General features: G+C 39.2%; 2 protein-coding genes across 2 annotated transcripts in view; both read left to right on the forward strand.

Moving 5' to 3' along the window:
- Positions 1-6496, forward strand: part of LRRC69 (leucine rich repeat containing 69) — a 136270-nt gene extending 129774 nt beyond the window's left edge. Inside the window, exon 9 of the mRNA XM_070075851.1 lies at positions 6364-6496. The gene's annotated coding sequence lies outside the window, so the exon portion shown is untranslated. The remainder of the gene's footprint in view (positions 1-6363) is intronic.
- SLC26A7 (solute carrier family 26 member 7) overlaps positions 6477-15535 on the forward strand; it is a gene marked incomplete in the record, with an annotated part of 135722 nt that continues 126663 nt past the window's right edge. Inside the window, 1 exon segment of the mRNA NM_001195763.1 lies at positions 6477-6669. Coding sequence (NP_001182692.1) covers positions 6477-6669 — 193 coding nt within the window.

Consider the following 15535-nt stretch of genomic DNA (forward strand, 5'->3'; position numbering starts at 1 on the left):
CCTGGTTACAGTGCCACAGAAAGGTGGTGCAGAACGCAAAAGGAGACTGGCACTCTTTGTAACATGAAAAGAAGGAACTGGAAAGTTGCAGTGTTCAAAACAGAGAGAATTCACATGGCAGAGTACCAAGAAAGAAAAGACGTACTTAGAGAATGCCAGAAATCTGGACATAGAGTGTTCAGCTAAGTAACAAGCAGTACTTATGTGTGAGGAATCTACAGGCATTGCGGAAATGATCAGAAGGAAGAATCTCACGTAATTTCTTTTTCCATAATAATTGATGTTTCAGTAGCAGAGTGGATACCTTACAATCCCCAAATAAGTTATCAATGTGCTAAATATAAACCAACCACATCAATAATTACATGAAACATAAATAAATGGTCTAAATAAGGCAAAGATTTTCACATTGCACTAAAAGAATAAGGCCCAACTATATGCTGCCTGATTGAAATATAAAATCACAAATTGGACAAAAGTAAAAAGATGAAAAACAACATATCATGTAGTGAATAACTTAGGACACGTAGCTCAAAAATGAGACAACATAAGAGAGGCTCAGTCAAAATCTGCCAAAACAAGTTTTCAGTAGAATGGGGTAATGTTCCTAAACATGGTTTGGCCAAAGCAGCAGTTACACAGCCACAGTCTTGCAGACGTTAGGAAGGTGAATTGCTATCACTATAGGGGATAACTCCCTCTTTTACTATCTTCAAATTTGCTTAAGTCATTATATGTCCTCAGGCATAGATTTATTTGCCCTTTGACAATATTTGGTCAGAAATGCAGGGGTGGCATTGTGGCATAGCAGGCAAAGTAGCCACCTGTAATTCTGGCATCCCATATGGGCTCTGGTTCATGCCTGGCTGCTTCATTTCCAATCCAGTTCCCTGCTAGTGGCCTGGGAAAAGCAGTGGAAGATGGCCCAAATGTTTGGTCCCCTGCCACCCATGTGAGAGACTTGGAAGAACTCCTGGCTCCTGGCTTTGACCTGGCCCAGCCCTGGCCATCGTGACCATCTGGAGAGTGAACCAGGAAGATCTTTCTATCCCTCCCTCTCTCTCTGTAACTCTGACTTCCAAATAAATGAATAATTCTTTAAAACAAAACAAAGCAGAGCAATTTTCGGTCAGAAATTAGCAAAGGCTTTCACTGATCCTCAATGAATTGCTTTTATTTATTGCCCTTCCCCCCTCTCTTCCCTTCCCGTTCCCCTCTTCCACTCCCTCCTCCTTCATTTTCTCTTCCCTTTTATTCTGCCTTCTCTTCCCTTGCTTTCCTTACCATATCTTGAAAATTATGTATATCATTATGCAATGTTCATTTGAATGTACAAAGGATTCTTTTCCGAGATGTGTTCTGACTTTACCAGAGCTTTATATCCTTAGCCCCTATTTTGCATCAAAGTAGGTTACAGAGTATAAAATAATGACAGAAAGAAAAAAGCATGGTAAAATAACAGATTGGAAAGTTCCATTCAAACCCGAAGAAGCCAAGTATGATACATTAGTAATCATGGTTGAGAGCATAGAGTTTTGTTCACTGCACTGCAGTTGTTGCTCTGTTATGAGAAAAACATCAACTGCCGTGTCCAGGACTTAATTCACTTATAAAAATATGTGCACCCACAATTGAATGTAATGGTATTTCTGAAATTAACAACACTCATACAAAGAACATTTTTTTTAAGGTAGTGTTAAATGAATTAGACTTGAAGGTGAAAGTTGTATGTCATAGGGATTAGGGTGAAGACTGAAGTGTAGAATCTTAAGTAGCAGATCTTGGCTGGATAAATGGGAAAAAATGTTCTAACAATTAGAACGTCTGAAAATTGAAATAGGATACTTTCCTAAACTTGATAACTTCAGCTGTTGGATGAATTAAAACAGTGGTTAGATTTAGGGCTGGGCCAAATTTTTAGTAAATTAGGAAAAGGTATCCCGTTCAGTGGACTTAATGAAAGTTGTTCCCTCTGTGAGGCTTACTGAATAGAGATAGCCTTAGTTTCAGCCCCTACTTCTCTCCTCAGATGGGAGCCTTTTGCAGAGTTCTCTTACTAGAAATGCTAAAGATCAACTTCCTGCAGTAGGTGTGAGTGTGGAGCTGATGTCCTCCCAAGTTTATGAGTCTATGTTTCCAAATGTACCTTGGATATAATTCAGTGCTTTAGAAGTTCCAGTCTTCACATAGGAAAGGCATCATGCTGATATTAAAAGCAATGTGAGGGGGCCAATGTTGTAGCACAGAAGGCTAAGCCACTACCTGCTGCACTGTCATCCCATATCAGAGTGCCCATTTGAATTCTAGCTGCTCTGCTTCCAATCTCTGTCCCTGCTAATATACCTGGGAAGGCAGCAGATGATGGTCCCCTGCTTCCCAGGTGGGAGACCAGGATCAAGTTCGTGGCTCCAGGGTTAGCCTGGCCCAGATCTGGATGTTGCAGTTATTTGGGAAGTGAACCAGCTGATGGAAGACCTCTCTCTCTCTCTCTCTCTCTCTGTCTCTCTGCCACTCTGTTTTTCATACAAATATGTAGATAAATCAATCTTTTTTAAGAGAAAGTAATGTGAGAAGAACATCAGTCTTTTCTCCTGTCTCTCAAAAGCCATTAAATGTGAGCTGATCTATAACCTGCACAATGTATCTCAAGCTTTACCTCACTCAAGCCTGACCAAATTCCCTCACCTTTCACAATGATCCCGAGGCTTTCATATGCCAGCCCTCTAAAACTCTCTCTTGGAAGCTCCAATCCAGGAGGTTTTCTACCTCTCTTTTGTCTCCTACCTTTCTCTTGTAATTCCCATCTAGTTCTTCTTCGTTATCCCGTTCACCAATTTCTATAAGAGAAAAACCACTATGCTAAAAAACAAAACAAAACTTTCTAAAGATTGTAAAAGAATGAGAAGCTAAATAAATAAAGATAAAATCTCTCATTTTAACCCCTTCATACCTAATTCTCATTCTCTCTCTACCTATTTTTCTGATTCTTAAGCATCATTCCCTAGAAACCAGACTGAAATAGATTAGATTCTTTGATAACTTCAGGAATAGGATTATGTGTTAGTACTGATTAGATACTATGTCTGCAGCTCCTTCTAGTAATCCAAAGGAAAGAGGCAGAATGAATGATGTTAACAACCCCTACTCACAAGGGATTTACAATCTCATGAGCTAGACTGGATAAAAACCGCATGGCATAGATTTAAAGGAAGAAAATCCTAAAGAGTAAAGATGACTAAAGCTCTTATACCCATCAGCATTCTGAGGGTAGCCTGCGTGATGATCATACAACATAAGCAGAACTGTGGGGAAATCAAGGGAATTTTTGTGCAAAAGGTAAATATTGAGTACATGTTTAGAAATGTAAAAGGCCATGAGACTGGAAATTCATACAAAGGCAGCCTGAAGAGTCAGTGGTGATAGCCACCTGGTTGCACACAGGGTCTAGGCAGGATGGATAGCCTATTTCTCACTCTTCCCTTCTGAGCTCCCGTATCACTGATTGTTTGACTTGATTATTGCTCTACTCATTCTGCCCTGAGTTTAACAGAAATTTATTTTAATTTTTAGGAACTTTTTATTGAGAGATTTCAGAATTATTTTACTAAACTCTTTCTTTTTCCCTCTTGGTTTTCAAATAGTTAACAGCAATTGTTGGCACAGATGTGACATTGATACTTCTACACACATTTACCTTCAATTTTTAAAATCCTGTTGTCTGAATTCTTTGTTATTGATATTTAATATATATTTTAAAGGCTGGCGCCACAGCTTAATAGGCTAATCCTCCGCCTTGCGGCGCCAGCACACCGGGTTCTAGTCCCGGTCAGGGCGCCGGATTCTGTCCCAGTTGCCCCTCTTCCAGGCCAGCTCTCTGCTGTGGCCCTTGAGTGCAGTGGAGGATGGCCCAGGTCCTTGGGCCCTGCACCCACGTGGGAGACCAGGAGGAAGCACCTGGCTCTTGGCTTCGGATCAATGTAGCATGCCGGCTGCAACGCACCGGCCGTAGCAGCCACTTGTGGGGGGTGAACCAATGGAAAAAGAAACACCTTTCTTTCTGTCTCTCTCTCTCTCACTGTCCACTCTGCCTGTCAAAAAAAAAAAAAAAAAAAAAAAGAAAAGGAAAAAGAAAAAGAAAAGAAAAGAAAAAAATATCTTTAATGTTTATTTTGTTTATAAAAGTGATACATAATCAGTATATGTATAACTTCTGAATTTGTGTTTATTCTGGATGCAGTATATAAAACAAAGATTGCTATTTGTAAAGGAAAAGTAAATGCTGTCTCTACTAAGAGTAGATTTACATTGATTTGATGTATAATATAATATATATATAATAAGAGAATTGGGTTAAATTGCTACAACTCTGTCTCTTAATGGGAATTGCTTTATATAAGTCTTAAACTTGAACTCCTGAATAGCTTGGAAATTTAATATAATATAATTAGTTTAAAAATACAAATCAAATTCTATGCTGTAGGTATGAATAAATCTAGCTTTTTTCCCCAACTCCTGCTCCATATATAGACAAATACATCAAAATGTTAATGGAAAATGAAGTTAGAAGTCAAGTTTATATCAGTGTAAATTAAAAAAAATTATTTATTTGAAAGGCAGAGAGAGAGAGAAGTTTTCAATCTGCTTGTTTGCTCTCCAAATGCTGCAACCACCAGGGCTGGGTAGTCCAAAGCCAGGAGCCAGGAACTTCATGTGATCTCCCACATGAGTGCAGGGGCTCAAGGACCTGGGCCATTCTCCACTGCTTTCCCAGGCACATTAGCAGTGAGCTCGATTGGAAGTGGAGCAGCTGGGACTCAAACCAGAGCCCAGTGAGGTGCCAGGGCTCAGGCAGAGGCTTAACCTGCTATGGTACAGCACTCACCACTTGGTATAAAATTTTTTGAAATTTCATCAAACATTTTCCATAATATACATTGTCCATAAAGTTTTTTTTGCACTACATTAAGCCTACCCTTTAATTTCCATTTTCCACAAACTTTTTGAAGTACCCTTGTTTTGTGTTTGTGTGTGTATGTGTGTTCATTGGATTGAAAAGAAAAGGTATTTTTTGAACAGATCCAAATTCAGAGATGTCATCTTTGGAAGGTTAAGAGAGTAACTCTTCACTTTAATTTCAGAAACGATGGGAGAAAGTACAGCAGGGGATCTTAGAAATAGCCAAGGGATCCAAGAACTTTGTTATTCTAAAGGATTCCAGAAATCAGATTTTTGTGCTCTGGACAAATGGGCATTAAATGCACGGCAGTGAACTATATACATGGTATTCTTTTTCTTGGCTTCACAATTTTATTGTATATTGGCTTTTTGGTTTAATTCCAATGGCACAGCTCATAAATGCAGGCTTTTTCTTCTGGGGGTTGAGGGAAACAATCATAAAATAAAAATCTTTGATAGTTGGTCTGCTCTATTATAAAATGTAACACCTCTCCTTAAAAAGAGAACCCACCTCCCCCCAACAAAAGTCATATGAAAAAGGGGCAGCACCACGAAAGGAAAAGATGTTAGAGATACTTCAAACAATAGCTTAAACCATATGTTATTCTTCAATACATTTCAATTACAGCAGCATAAGTGTGTGAATTATATGACTTTGAGAAACAGAGACAACTGAATGAACTGTTTCAGAGACAGGGAAGAATTCTAGCCACAAATATTTGTCCATTGTGATCCTTATTTTCTTAGCTGATGAGATGAAATTTCAGTTTGTTTATGAGAACCAGCTATTCCTTTCCCAGACTGGGCAGTTTTCTGAATGTTTTTGTATGAATGAAACCTCTTCTGGCAGGGAATAAAGACAAGGAGAGCCTTCAGCAGTTCCCTGTCGTGTTTCTGAATTCTGTAGAACGGGCAGTCATCTGCTGGGTTGGAAATATGTATCTCTCAAAGAAGTAAGCATGGATTCTCTGAGCGTATTTGCACAGCAGACCTCTCAGCAGTTTTATGGTTTTGCATAGCATGTAGGCAGAGACTGGACTAGCTGGATGTTTCCTGGTTTCATTAGCATAGCCCAGCCTACTTCCAACACACGCCCAGCACTACCTCATTAACCATTGGGATGGCAGCCAAAAGCCTAAGACTACAGTGAATATAAGGAGAATTATTGGCGAGAGAGCTGTAGACCAACTTAGCACTGAACCCATTACTTCCCCAAGATCAGAAACAATTTTACATTCACAGGAACCACTTCTCATTCAGATAAGAATTCAAGGTTTTAATCTATGGTTTTTTGTCTAGAATAAATAGTTGCATCATAATAAGACATATAATCCAGCTGCATATATTTAAGTGCTCTGTTAATCTCTCTCTCCCCATCTCTCTTCTATTTGTTTATTTTCTGGGTAGCTTTGTCATTGTAAACCACAGAAGAGTTGGAGCCTGGCATCGGAAAGAGGTGTTCTGCAACGATTTTTTCTCTTGTCTTAAGAAGTTTACTTTTGAAAGAGGGAGTCTGAAAAATGACAGGGGCAAAGAGGAAAAGGAAAAACGTGCTCTGGAGCAAGGTGCATAGCCCTCAGTGTGAAGACATTAAACAGTGGTGCAGAAGGCGACTACCTATTTTGGAATGGGCACCACGCTACAATCTGAAGGAAAACCTGCTCCCAGATACCGTATCTGGGATAATGTTGGCAGTTCAACAGGTGACGCAAGGTAATGTACTGCATTTGATTTTTCCAGTTTAATGCAGAATAGATGTGACCTGGGATGGACAAATTAGCTAATGGCATGAATACTAACTTTTGGAAACTAAGCATATTGGATATCTGTGTATAGGAGCTTTCCTAAGGGTCTTTTGACATTTCTTGTGGTCTTTTGATAGCTATTAAGCATCAAATCAACTTTTGAGTTTCACTATAGTTTTGCAGTGTTAAAATCCACACTGTTTTAGAATAAATAACTAGTAATTGTGGGAGAATGTCTTTTAAACTTGATCTTGTTAATATAATTTCCTACTTTCACTGAGTCCAGTTACAGAATATCTCCTGGCTTGAACACAATTGCTTTTCAGCCTAATTAGCAGTACACAATGACCCTGTTGTGGCCTTGAGGGTTGCTATAAGTAAGGAACAAATCTTTCTGTACATAAAGAAGGCTCTTTGCCAAGAAAATTATTTGCAAGGAGAATCCTCCAAGTCTTTAGAGCTGATGTCTTACCATGTATGCCAGTTTGCTTCTGTATCATATTATCTACTGTAAATGTTTCTCAAAAAAAGAAATTTAAATTGGTGAGAAGTCCAATTTTAGTTTTCCAAAAGCTGTTTCTAACTGATATTCTGGATGGATTTAGATAGGTGTTTCTTTTGGTAAGAGTTAGTTAACAAGTATGCATGTCTGTGCACATGTGTGTTCATAGGTGTGTATATGCTTTGTTTAAAGACATATTTATTGTAGGTTTTTGACTAATTCAGGTAATAATTTTCTACCTGTACAGCAGAAAGGAATTGATTTCTCATCCTTGAGAATTTGGAACACTTTCCTTGGCATAGACACTGTAGGTTTATATTTCTTTTGAGTTTCACTACTTCCCTGGCTTTACCATTGTGCTAAATTATAAGCACTCTTTTAATTATTCTGTAGCTGGAACAAACTGGTTTGTGTATTTGTGTTTTCAGTATGATTAAGAACATCTGTACTGGTAATCTTACTTTAGGATTTATAATACTATCATACTTTATGGGATTCCACTCTCCTGGATAGTCTTCTATTACCTTTTTAAGGATCATTTTGCCAATAGCAAGTCATAGTGATCTTTCAGAAAAATGAAATGTAAATAACAGGTTAGGGGCATTTTTCACTTTTCTTTATTTGATTGTAAATTAAAAATGAAACACCAGTATGTAATTTGACAACTTAGGTGATGAACTTAAAATGATTTTTTTCAGCAGATAGATTCAGCATATGTTATAAATTTATTTTGTTTTAAATTTATGTAAAATGAAAAATAATTATGTTTGTAATAATAATTTGGTATTTTACTTGATAATATCAGATTAATAAGAAATTTAGTATGTGATAATGTTACTTCTGATATATTGTTAGTGATATGTATTAACTGTATGGTTTTACTTGAGTATAGATTTTGAAAATATTTATTTTATGAGTCATAAATTTCATTGGTTATGAAGAAACACATTGGTTTGATGAGAAGCCCAAAGCTTACTCAGCCCTTGTGCCATGGGAAGTTATGGATCTGGCTGTTGGTTCTCTTGGAAGACTATCCGGGAGAAGGACAAGACTACATGGCTAGGAAGGACTTAAATGTTTTTAATCATGTATGAAAAAGACCATTCATTCTACAAGTGACTATTCTTTTAAAAATAATTACCTCAAACTTTTTCATATTCATCAACTATGGAGTGTGAAGAGGTTAAAGAGTGAAATAACATAAGCCACCATTTCTTGTAAGTAGTACGTTACGCCCTTCTCTGTATGTTCTTCTGGCTCTTAACAAAATCTGCAGACATTGAAGTCTCTTCTCCATTTACTTGTGGAAAATGGAGGCCTAGAAGAGTAAGTAGTTTTCCCTGGACTTCATACCTGAGGAGTGGTAGATTTTCCTTTTTATTCCAAAGCCAACACTCTTAACATTTTCGCTTTATACTCTACATTGCCAAAATAACCAGACTTTTTGTAAAACCAATGTTATTAGAAATAGAACACCTTCCTTTGTAAAAGTATGAATATTCTTCCTTTCAGATTATTTTTGCATTCAGGTTTCATCCCTGCAGTTTATAGACTCAAAGGTAAAGTAACAAGAAAAATAACTAAAATAAGATACAGAGTAAGGGAGGAAATCCAGACAGTGCTATCTCCTATTTGTGTGACTATGACATTGGCAATTATTTTAAGCTCCAATTTTTTAGGAAAACTAGAAGTAAGAAGGAGAAATTTTGGGGTCTTGCACCATATCACATACAACAGGAACAAATATTTTCTTAAAATATACTTTTCAATTACTCTACGTAGTTGAATTTTGTGCAATTGTCATATTCAGTGTTTTTTTTTTTTTTTACTTTCAAATACAGGAAATTTTTATCATTCAATGTAGTAGCTGTTTTCATTCTCCTCTCTTGAAAAATGCATTTAAGATTAAGGAGGACAACTTTGAGTATTTTACATGTCAAATATTGACACCATTGTAAATTATTTTGTTAAAGATTTTCTAATTATTAAATATAAATGCTTCTTGGTTATCAAGGTACTTGACTGCCATATGCATTTTAGAATGTACTCTAAAAATATATCCTTTTCTTTGTTTTGAGCCGCTGCTCTTTCATTTTTCTCCAATACATATCTGCTTTCTTCTAAGCTTCTGCAGGTTTTTGCCTCCTACTCTACTCATTAAACATCAAAGATTCAAACTCTAGCTTTCCCCAAAAACAACCATAGGAGATTTAATCTGCATGTGACTCTAACCACCCTTACCATGCTAATGAAAGTTTACTTTCTCCTTAACCTGAGATCTGCACACAATGTTAGCTATACAAATCTAAAATGTTCTAAAGCGCTTCAAGTGCAACAGTTAGATGCTTGTTGGGATACCTACAACCAGATTGGAGTACCTGGGTTCAGCACCTAACTCTACTCTTGATTCAAGCTTCATGTTAGTGTGGGCCCTGGGAGGCAGCAGGTGATGTCTCAAGTGGTTGGGTGCCTGCCCCCCATATGAGAGGTCTTGATGGAGTTCCTGTTTCTCACCTTTAGACTGTCAGCTTCTGTCATTGCAGGCATTTGGAGAATCAACCAGTGACTAGGAGCTGTGTCTATCTCTTTGTCTCACTCCCTTTCAAATAAACTAAGTAACTAAATAAATAATTAAAAATGGCTCAACTCAAATTTTTTAGATAAAAAGATAATATCCATTTTCCATGAACTTTATGAGGCTCCCTCACGTGCAAAACTGAAACTCAGAGAATCAATAAGTTGCCTAGAGTCACACAGCAAGTGGAAGTGACAGGATTTGGACTGAAGTAACCTGGCTCCAGAGAATACACTGTTACCTTTGTACTAAAGGACCTCTCAGAGAAAGTCTTGTGAGTCATTCTCAATCCGCCCCCTGCATCCCCCCACCCTGCCTTTTCACCCTTCTCACTTGGATACAATCACTATCAGGTTCCTTTGTTTATATCCCCTAATTATCTTTTTTTTAAATAAAAGAGATTTATTCTATTTATTTGAAAGACAGAATTACAGAGAGAGGTAGAGCCGGGGAGGGAGGGGTCTTCCATCTGCTGGTTCACTCCCCAAATGACCTCAATGACCAGAGCTGAGCTGATCCTAAGCTAGGAGCCAGGAGCTTCTTCCTGGTCTCCCACGTGGGTGCAGGGGCCCAAGACTTTGGACCATCTTCTATTGCTTTCCCAGGCCATAGCAGAGGGCTAGATCAAAAGTAGAGCAGCCAGGACTCAAACCAGCGCCCATATGGGATACTGGCACTGCAGGCCAGGGCTTTAACCTGCTGTGCCACAGCACTGACCCCCCTGATTACCTTTCTCACCCAGTAGTCCTCTTTCATGACCTCAGCTTTTGCCTCAATTCACTGTTTGAACTACTGAAATCTTGGTCTTGTAGTTCGTCACTCTCTACTCTGTCTCCGCCTGTAGGCCATTTTCCATACTGCAGCCAGAATATCATATAAATCCAAATGTATTGCTTTCCTGTTAGAATTTATAATGATACTCTATTCCTCTCTAGCATATCTTACTATATCACTAACATCCAACCCTTTTGAAACAAAGCTCTACTCAAAATGATCTCTCCTCTGCGGATCCCTGCTAATCTCTTGGGAAAATTTATGATTTCCTCTCTTCTACTCCCCTTGTACTTTTGACATATCTCTGTGATAAGTGTTAATACAGTGTACTAACATATTTTGGTACAAATCTTTCCATACTGGTTTGTCATCTCTGGGAACAAAGACAATATCTTAATCCTTATATTCTTAGCCACGTGTGTATTGCCTGGTACATAGGTAGGTTTTCAATAAATGTTTCTTGGAAGAATTAACATATTCTAGAAGCCACTGATTGTTTTATTACAGCATGCTGCTACACTAGTAAGGGAGTTTAAGTTAAATCTTTTGTTTTAAACATAAATGCAATGAAGATATCAATAGCTAAACATATATGACAAATATGAGTACTTGATTTCTTGCAACTTCTCTTACTTCTGGAAATTACAAACTTTCAGCCCTCCAGAAAAATCTGGTAAAAGATAATGTTTCCTTTGTCCCAAATAATGTTACTTTTTTCTTTAATCACCATCAATAAATGAATAGGTTTTATAAAAATCCAGATGCCTAACTTCCCTTGAAAAAAGGGGACGATTTGACAAGACAAGGACAATATTCTCATGGGACAGAAATTTGCTGGACCTTAATAGAGGGTACCTCCTTGAGACAGGACCTGAACTTTTTCGTTTTCCCACAGTTTCTACCACTCACACATCCACCACCACTCTTTTGCCTATATTCCTGTTACCTGACAAGCCCTTTGTGTGGCTTAATTTGTTTTCACTATCAACTCACTTTCTTTCTTTTTACAGACAGAGAGGGAGGGAGAGACACAGAGAGAAGTCTTCCATTCACTGGTTCACTCCCCAAATGACTACAATGGCCAGAGCTGGGCTGATCCAATCCAGGAGCCGAGAGTTTTTCTGGGTCAACCATATGGATGCAGGGACGCAAGCACTTGAGCCATCTTCCACTGGTTTCCCAGGCTGTTAACAGGGAGCTGGATCAGAAATGGAGCAGCCAGGATTCAATCTGGCACCCATATGGAATGCTGGTGCTGCAGGCAGAGGCTTAACCTACTACACAATAGCACTGGTACCTATCAAGTCACTTTCCAGCATCTTTTGTTGAAATGCTTTGCGCTTATCCTTGGGTAAGACCTTTACAGAGAAGATACATATAATTAGATTATTGAGCTAGATCCACGGAACTTTCAGGCCTGTGAAACTGGGCTAATGTATTCCAATATATTTCCTATCTTTATAATCCTGTGTACTATTACTTCTTTTTTTTGTAAAAAAAATATGGAGCCCATCTTTTTTACCATACTGCTAAAGGGGTTTCTGCCCCTGCCCAAGGTATATAAATATAAATACAGATTTTCCCATTTCCAAGAAAAAGAATCTTTAGGTCACTCCTTCTTTATGTTCAGGAAACAATCTGTATTTCAAAGCGTTCATGAGCTCTCATTATTAATACCAGGTATGAGTCATCCTAGTTAGCACCTATGACATTATTCTTTAACTGTTTTGAAGGCCCTCACTTCCAAATGTATTTTAAAGATGAGAAAGCTTTTGTAAAGAAAGTCATTGACTTAAGACATGTCACCAACATGGCTGGAAATCTTAGTAGAGTAGGAATCTGGTCTCTACAATATTCAGTTCACATTCTAGCCTGAAGGACCACTTGATGGAAATAGTTACTTTGTTTCAAACATGAAAACTCAAACATTGAGACAGGGTGGAAGCCTACAACGCATGACTTGTCATTTAAGAACCAAGTCTGCTGAGGGGTAATATGAGAGTGTTTTGCCTTGCATTCCAAAGGATCACCTAGAATTTTTGTTCCCGAACCATGAAAATTGTAAGCTGCCATGGAGTTGCCTGGTGTTCAACCACAGTATTTTGGGCCAGAGAGAAAAGATGAATGCGCCTTATAATTATGCAGAATGTGTGGCATTAATGGCACCAAAACATATGTGCGGAAGCTGAGCTTCATTGTACTCCCGAGGGCAGCTTAGTGACATGTGGAACAATACATGGACATTCCAGAAGCATAATGCATGGCAAAGATTAAAAGCTTGTCTGGGAATTCTTCCCTGCATTGTCTCAGCCTTAGGGGACACAGAATTCTAGCACTAGCTGTGTGTCCCTAAGCCAAACCCCTTAATCATTATATCATCTTGCTAGTAAATTTTTTCTCCTACAGGAACAATGGCAGCTAAATATCTCTAAATCTAAAGTATGCTTTCTCTGACCCCCATGAGACATACAAAGAAGCTAGTGGAACTTTGCTGGCTTGCCCTTCCTCCCCATTTTCCCTCATTCCATGACCCATCTCCTCACTATAGCCTCAGACTTTCTTCAGCACTTCTGATATCCTTTTCATTTTTCTCAAATGTAGAAGAAAGGTGATTCAGATATTAAAGGACTATTCATATATTTCTGAACTTATGCTAATGCTCCCGTATTTAGAGCTGTCCACATGGAAATGTCACAACTTTCCCTTTGAGGGTGTTGGAAAATTCGAGGATGAGCTGCACAGCCCATAGAATAAAAGGCCTGTGTGTCTGCCAGCCAGGATCCATCCCTGCTGTTTGTGGTAACTGTACCTCCAATTTGTTTGGGGAGAAACCTCTCTTCCATTTAGGATCCACATGGTTTAAGTGTGTTTCTAATTCTGGCTGATTGGTGCCTGAGGTCCCCTAGTCTAGAACTGTCAACCTTGAGGACCCATTGTGACCATCTTGGCGCTTAAAAGAACTACTAATGTCTGGGTTCTGTCTCAAATAATTAAACAAGATTTTCTGGAGGTGGTGCCCAGGCATGGAGGCGTGGTCTTCTTTTATTTGTCCCAGATGTGTAACAGTGCTTAGAACTATCTCCAGACACAGTTTACTGGTCCAGTTGAAGGTCTCTGACCTAACACTTGTTAATTAGCACAGTTCCATACTCCTGTCCAGTGATGGATTCAGGAATCAGTGCTTACCTGTGGACATCAAAGTGTGGGGCTACTACACCACAGGCTGGTCAGGTGTTTCAGAGTGGCAATGATAACACAAATGATGTGAGTGGTGCAGTCACTCTGGATCCCTGTGTGTGGGGGGGTCTCTCAGGAAGAGGTTGGGGACAATGTGGATGACATGCTTCTCTAGCTTCTCAGGACATTCCACAGCCTGAAAATGAACCCAAGCCACGCCAGGGCAGAGCAGAAAGTGAGACCTAATGGCAGCTATCACATCCCTAATGTTGATGTGCATGTGCAAACCCTGCATTTCTTTGCTGATATAAATTTAAATGGGATTTCTTCAACTTTGCCTTAATGACGCATTTGAGCACTATTACAATTAGGATGTATTATATCAGTTGTTTCTAATCTTATGAAAACCAGAATGGTAAGTATTGTTGTGCTTCATATGTTCAGGAGGAGAGGAATGTGATGCTCAGGGCATCAGGTGAATTGTCCCCAAACCAGTCCTTTTCCTCTTTTGTTCTTTATAACAAAGGTCATCACCCCTCTAATCAATTGTCCATTCCAGAAATCGGAGAGTGACCCTTAGTCTCTCTTCCTTTAAAAGCCATATTCAATTAATTAAATCCTATAAACCTGACACCTATTGTCCTTATGTTAGCTCCCATGGTAATAGCCAGTATAAAAAAAAAATGTTAAATGCTTAGAATGTCCCACAAACTGTGCTAAGCATACATTGTATACTATCTCGATCTTCATAGCAACCCAACAGTTTGATATTATTATTTGTGGCTTGTAGATGAAAGAAAGAAAGTTTCTAGGAGGCCACAGGAGTATGTAAATGCATCTTTCTGACTCCCAAACCTGTGTTTTTGCGTTAATGAAGAGCTACTAAAATCAATCCCTCGCCACTAGGGTATCTTCCTGATTACAGCTTGTTTCTCTATTATTTATTTCAAGCTGCAAGAAAATCAGATTTTGAATTAGATAGCAGAGGTCCTTGTTCTTAAAATTCCTTCACCAATCCATTATAAGTAGCTTTTGCCTGCTGTTATACTCAGGGTAGCACCTCTAGTTCATGTCATCTTGTTGGCCCCTCCCACTTTCCCTTTTATCTATTTTGTCTTCTTTTTCTCTTCGTAGAACTCCAACTATTGCCTTGGGACTGAATGTGCATTTTTATTAGCTAGCACAACTTTGAGAGGCAACATTTTTTTATTTGACAGGCAGAGTTAGACAGTGAGAGAGAGAGAGAGAGAGAGAGAGAGACAGAGAGAAAGGTCTTCCTTCCGTTGGTTCACTCCCCAAATGGCCGCTACGGCTGGTGCTGCACCAGGTGCCTCTTCCTGGTCTCCCATGCAGGTACAGGGGCCCAAGCACCTGGGCCATCCTCCACTGCCTTCCCAGGCTACAGCAGAGAGCTGGACTGGAAGAGGAGCAACTGGGACTAGAACCTGGCGCCCATATGGGATGCCGGCGGAGAGGCAACATTTAAACATTACAAGATTTCATTTTAAAATTGAGGACCTCTCCCTCATTTAAATAGAATCATCTAGGGACTGGCACTGTAGTGTAGTGGGTAAGGCCATTCCCTGCCATGCTGGCATCCCACATAGGTGCTGGTTTGAGTCCCGGCTGCTCCTCTTCTGATCCAACTCTTTGCTATGGCCTTGGAAAGCAGTGGAAGATGGCCCAAGTCCTTGGGCCCCTACACCCATGTGGGAGGCCTGGAAGAAGCTCCTGGCTCCTGGCCACCTCTGGTCATTGTGGCCATTTGGGAGTGAACAGTGGATGGAAGACCTCTCTCTCTCTCTC

Source organism: Oryctolagus cuniculus, chromosome 6 (genome assembly GCF_964237555.1).
Source record: "Oryctolagus cuniculus chromosome 6, mOryCun1.1, whole genome shotgun sequence".
Classification (NCBI taxonomy): Eukaryota; Metazoa; Chordata; class Mammalia; order Lagomorpha; family Leporidae; genus Oryctolagus; species Oryctolagus cuniculus.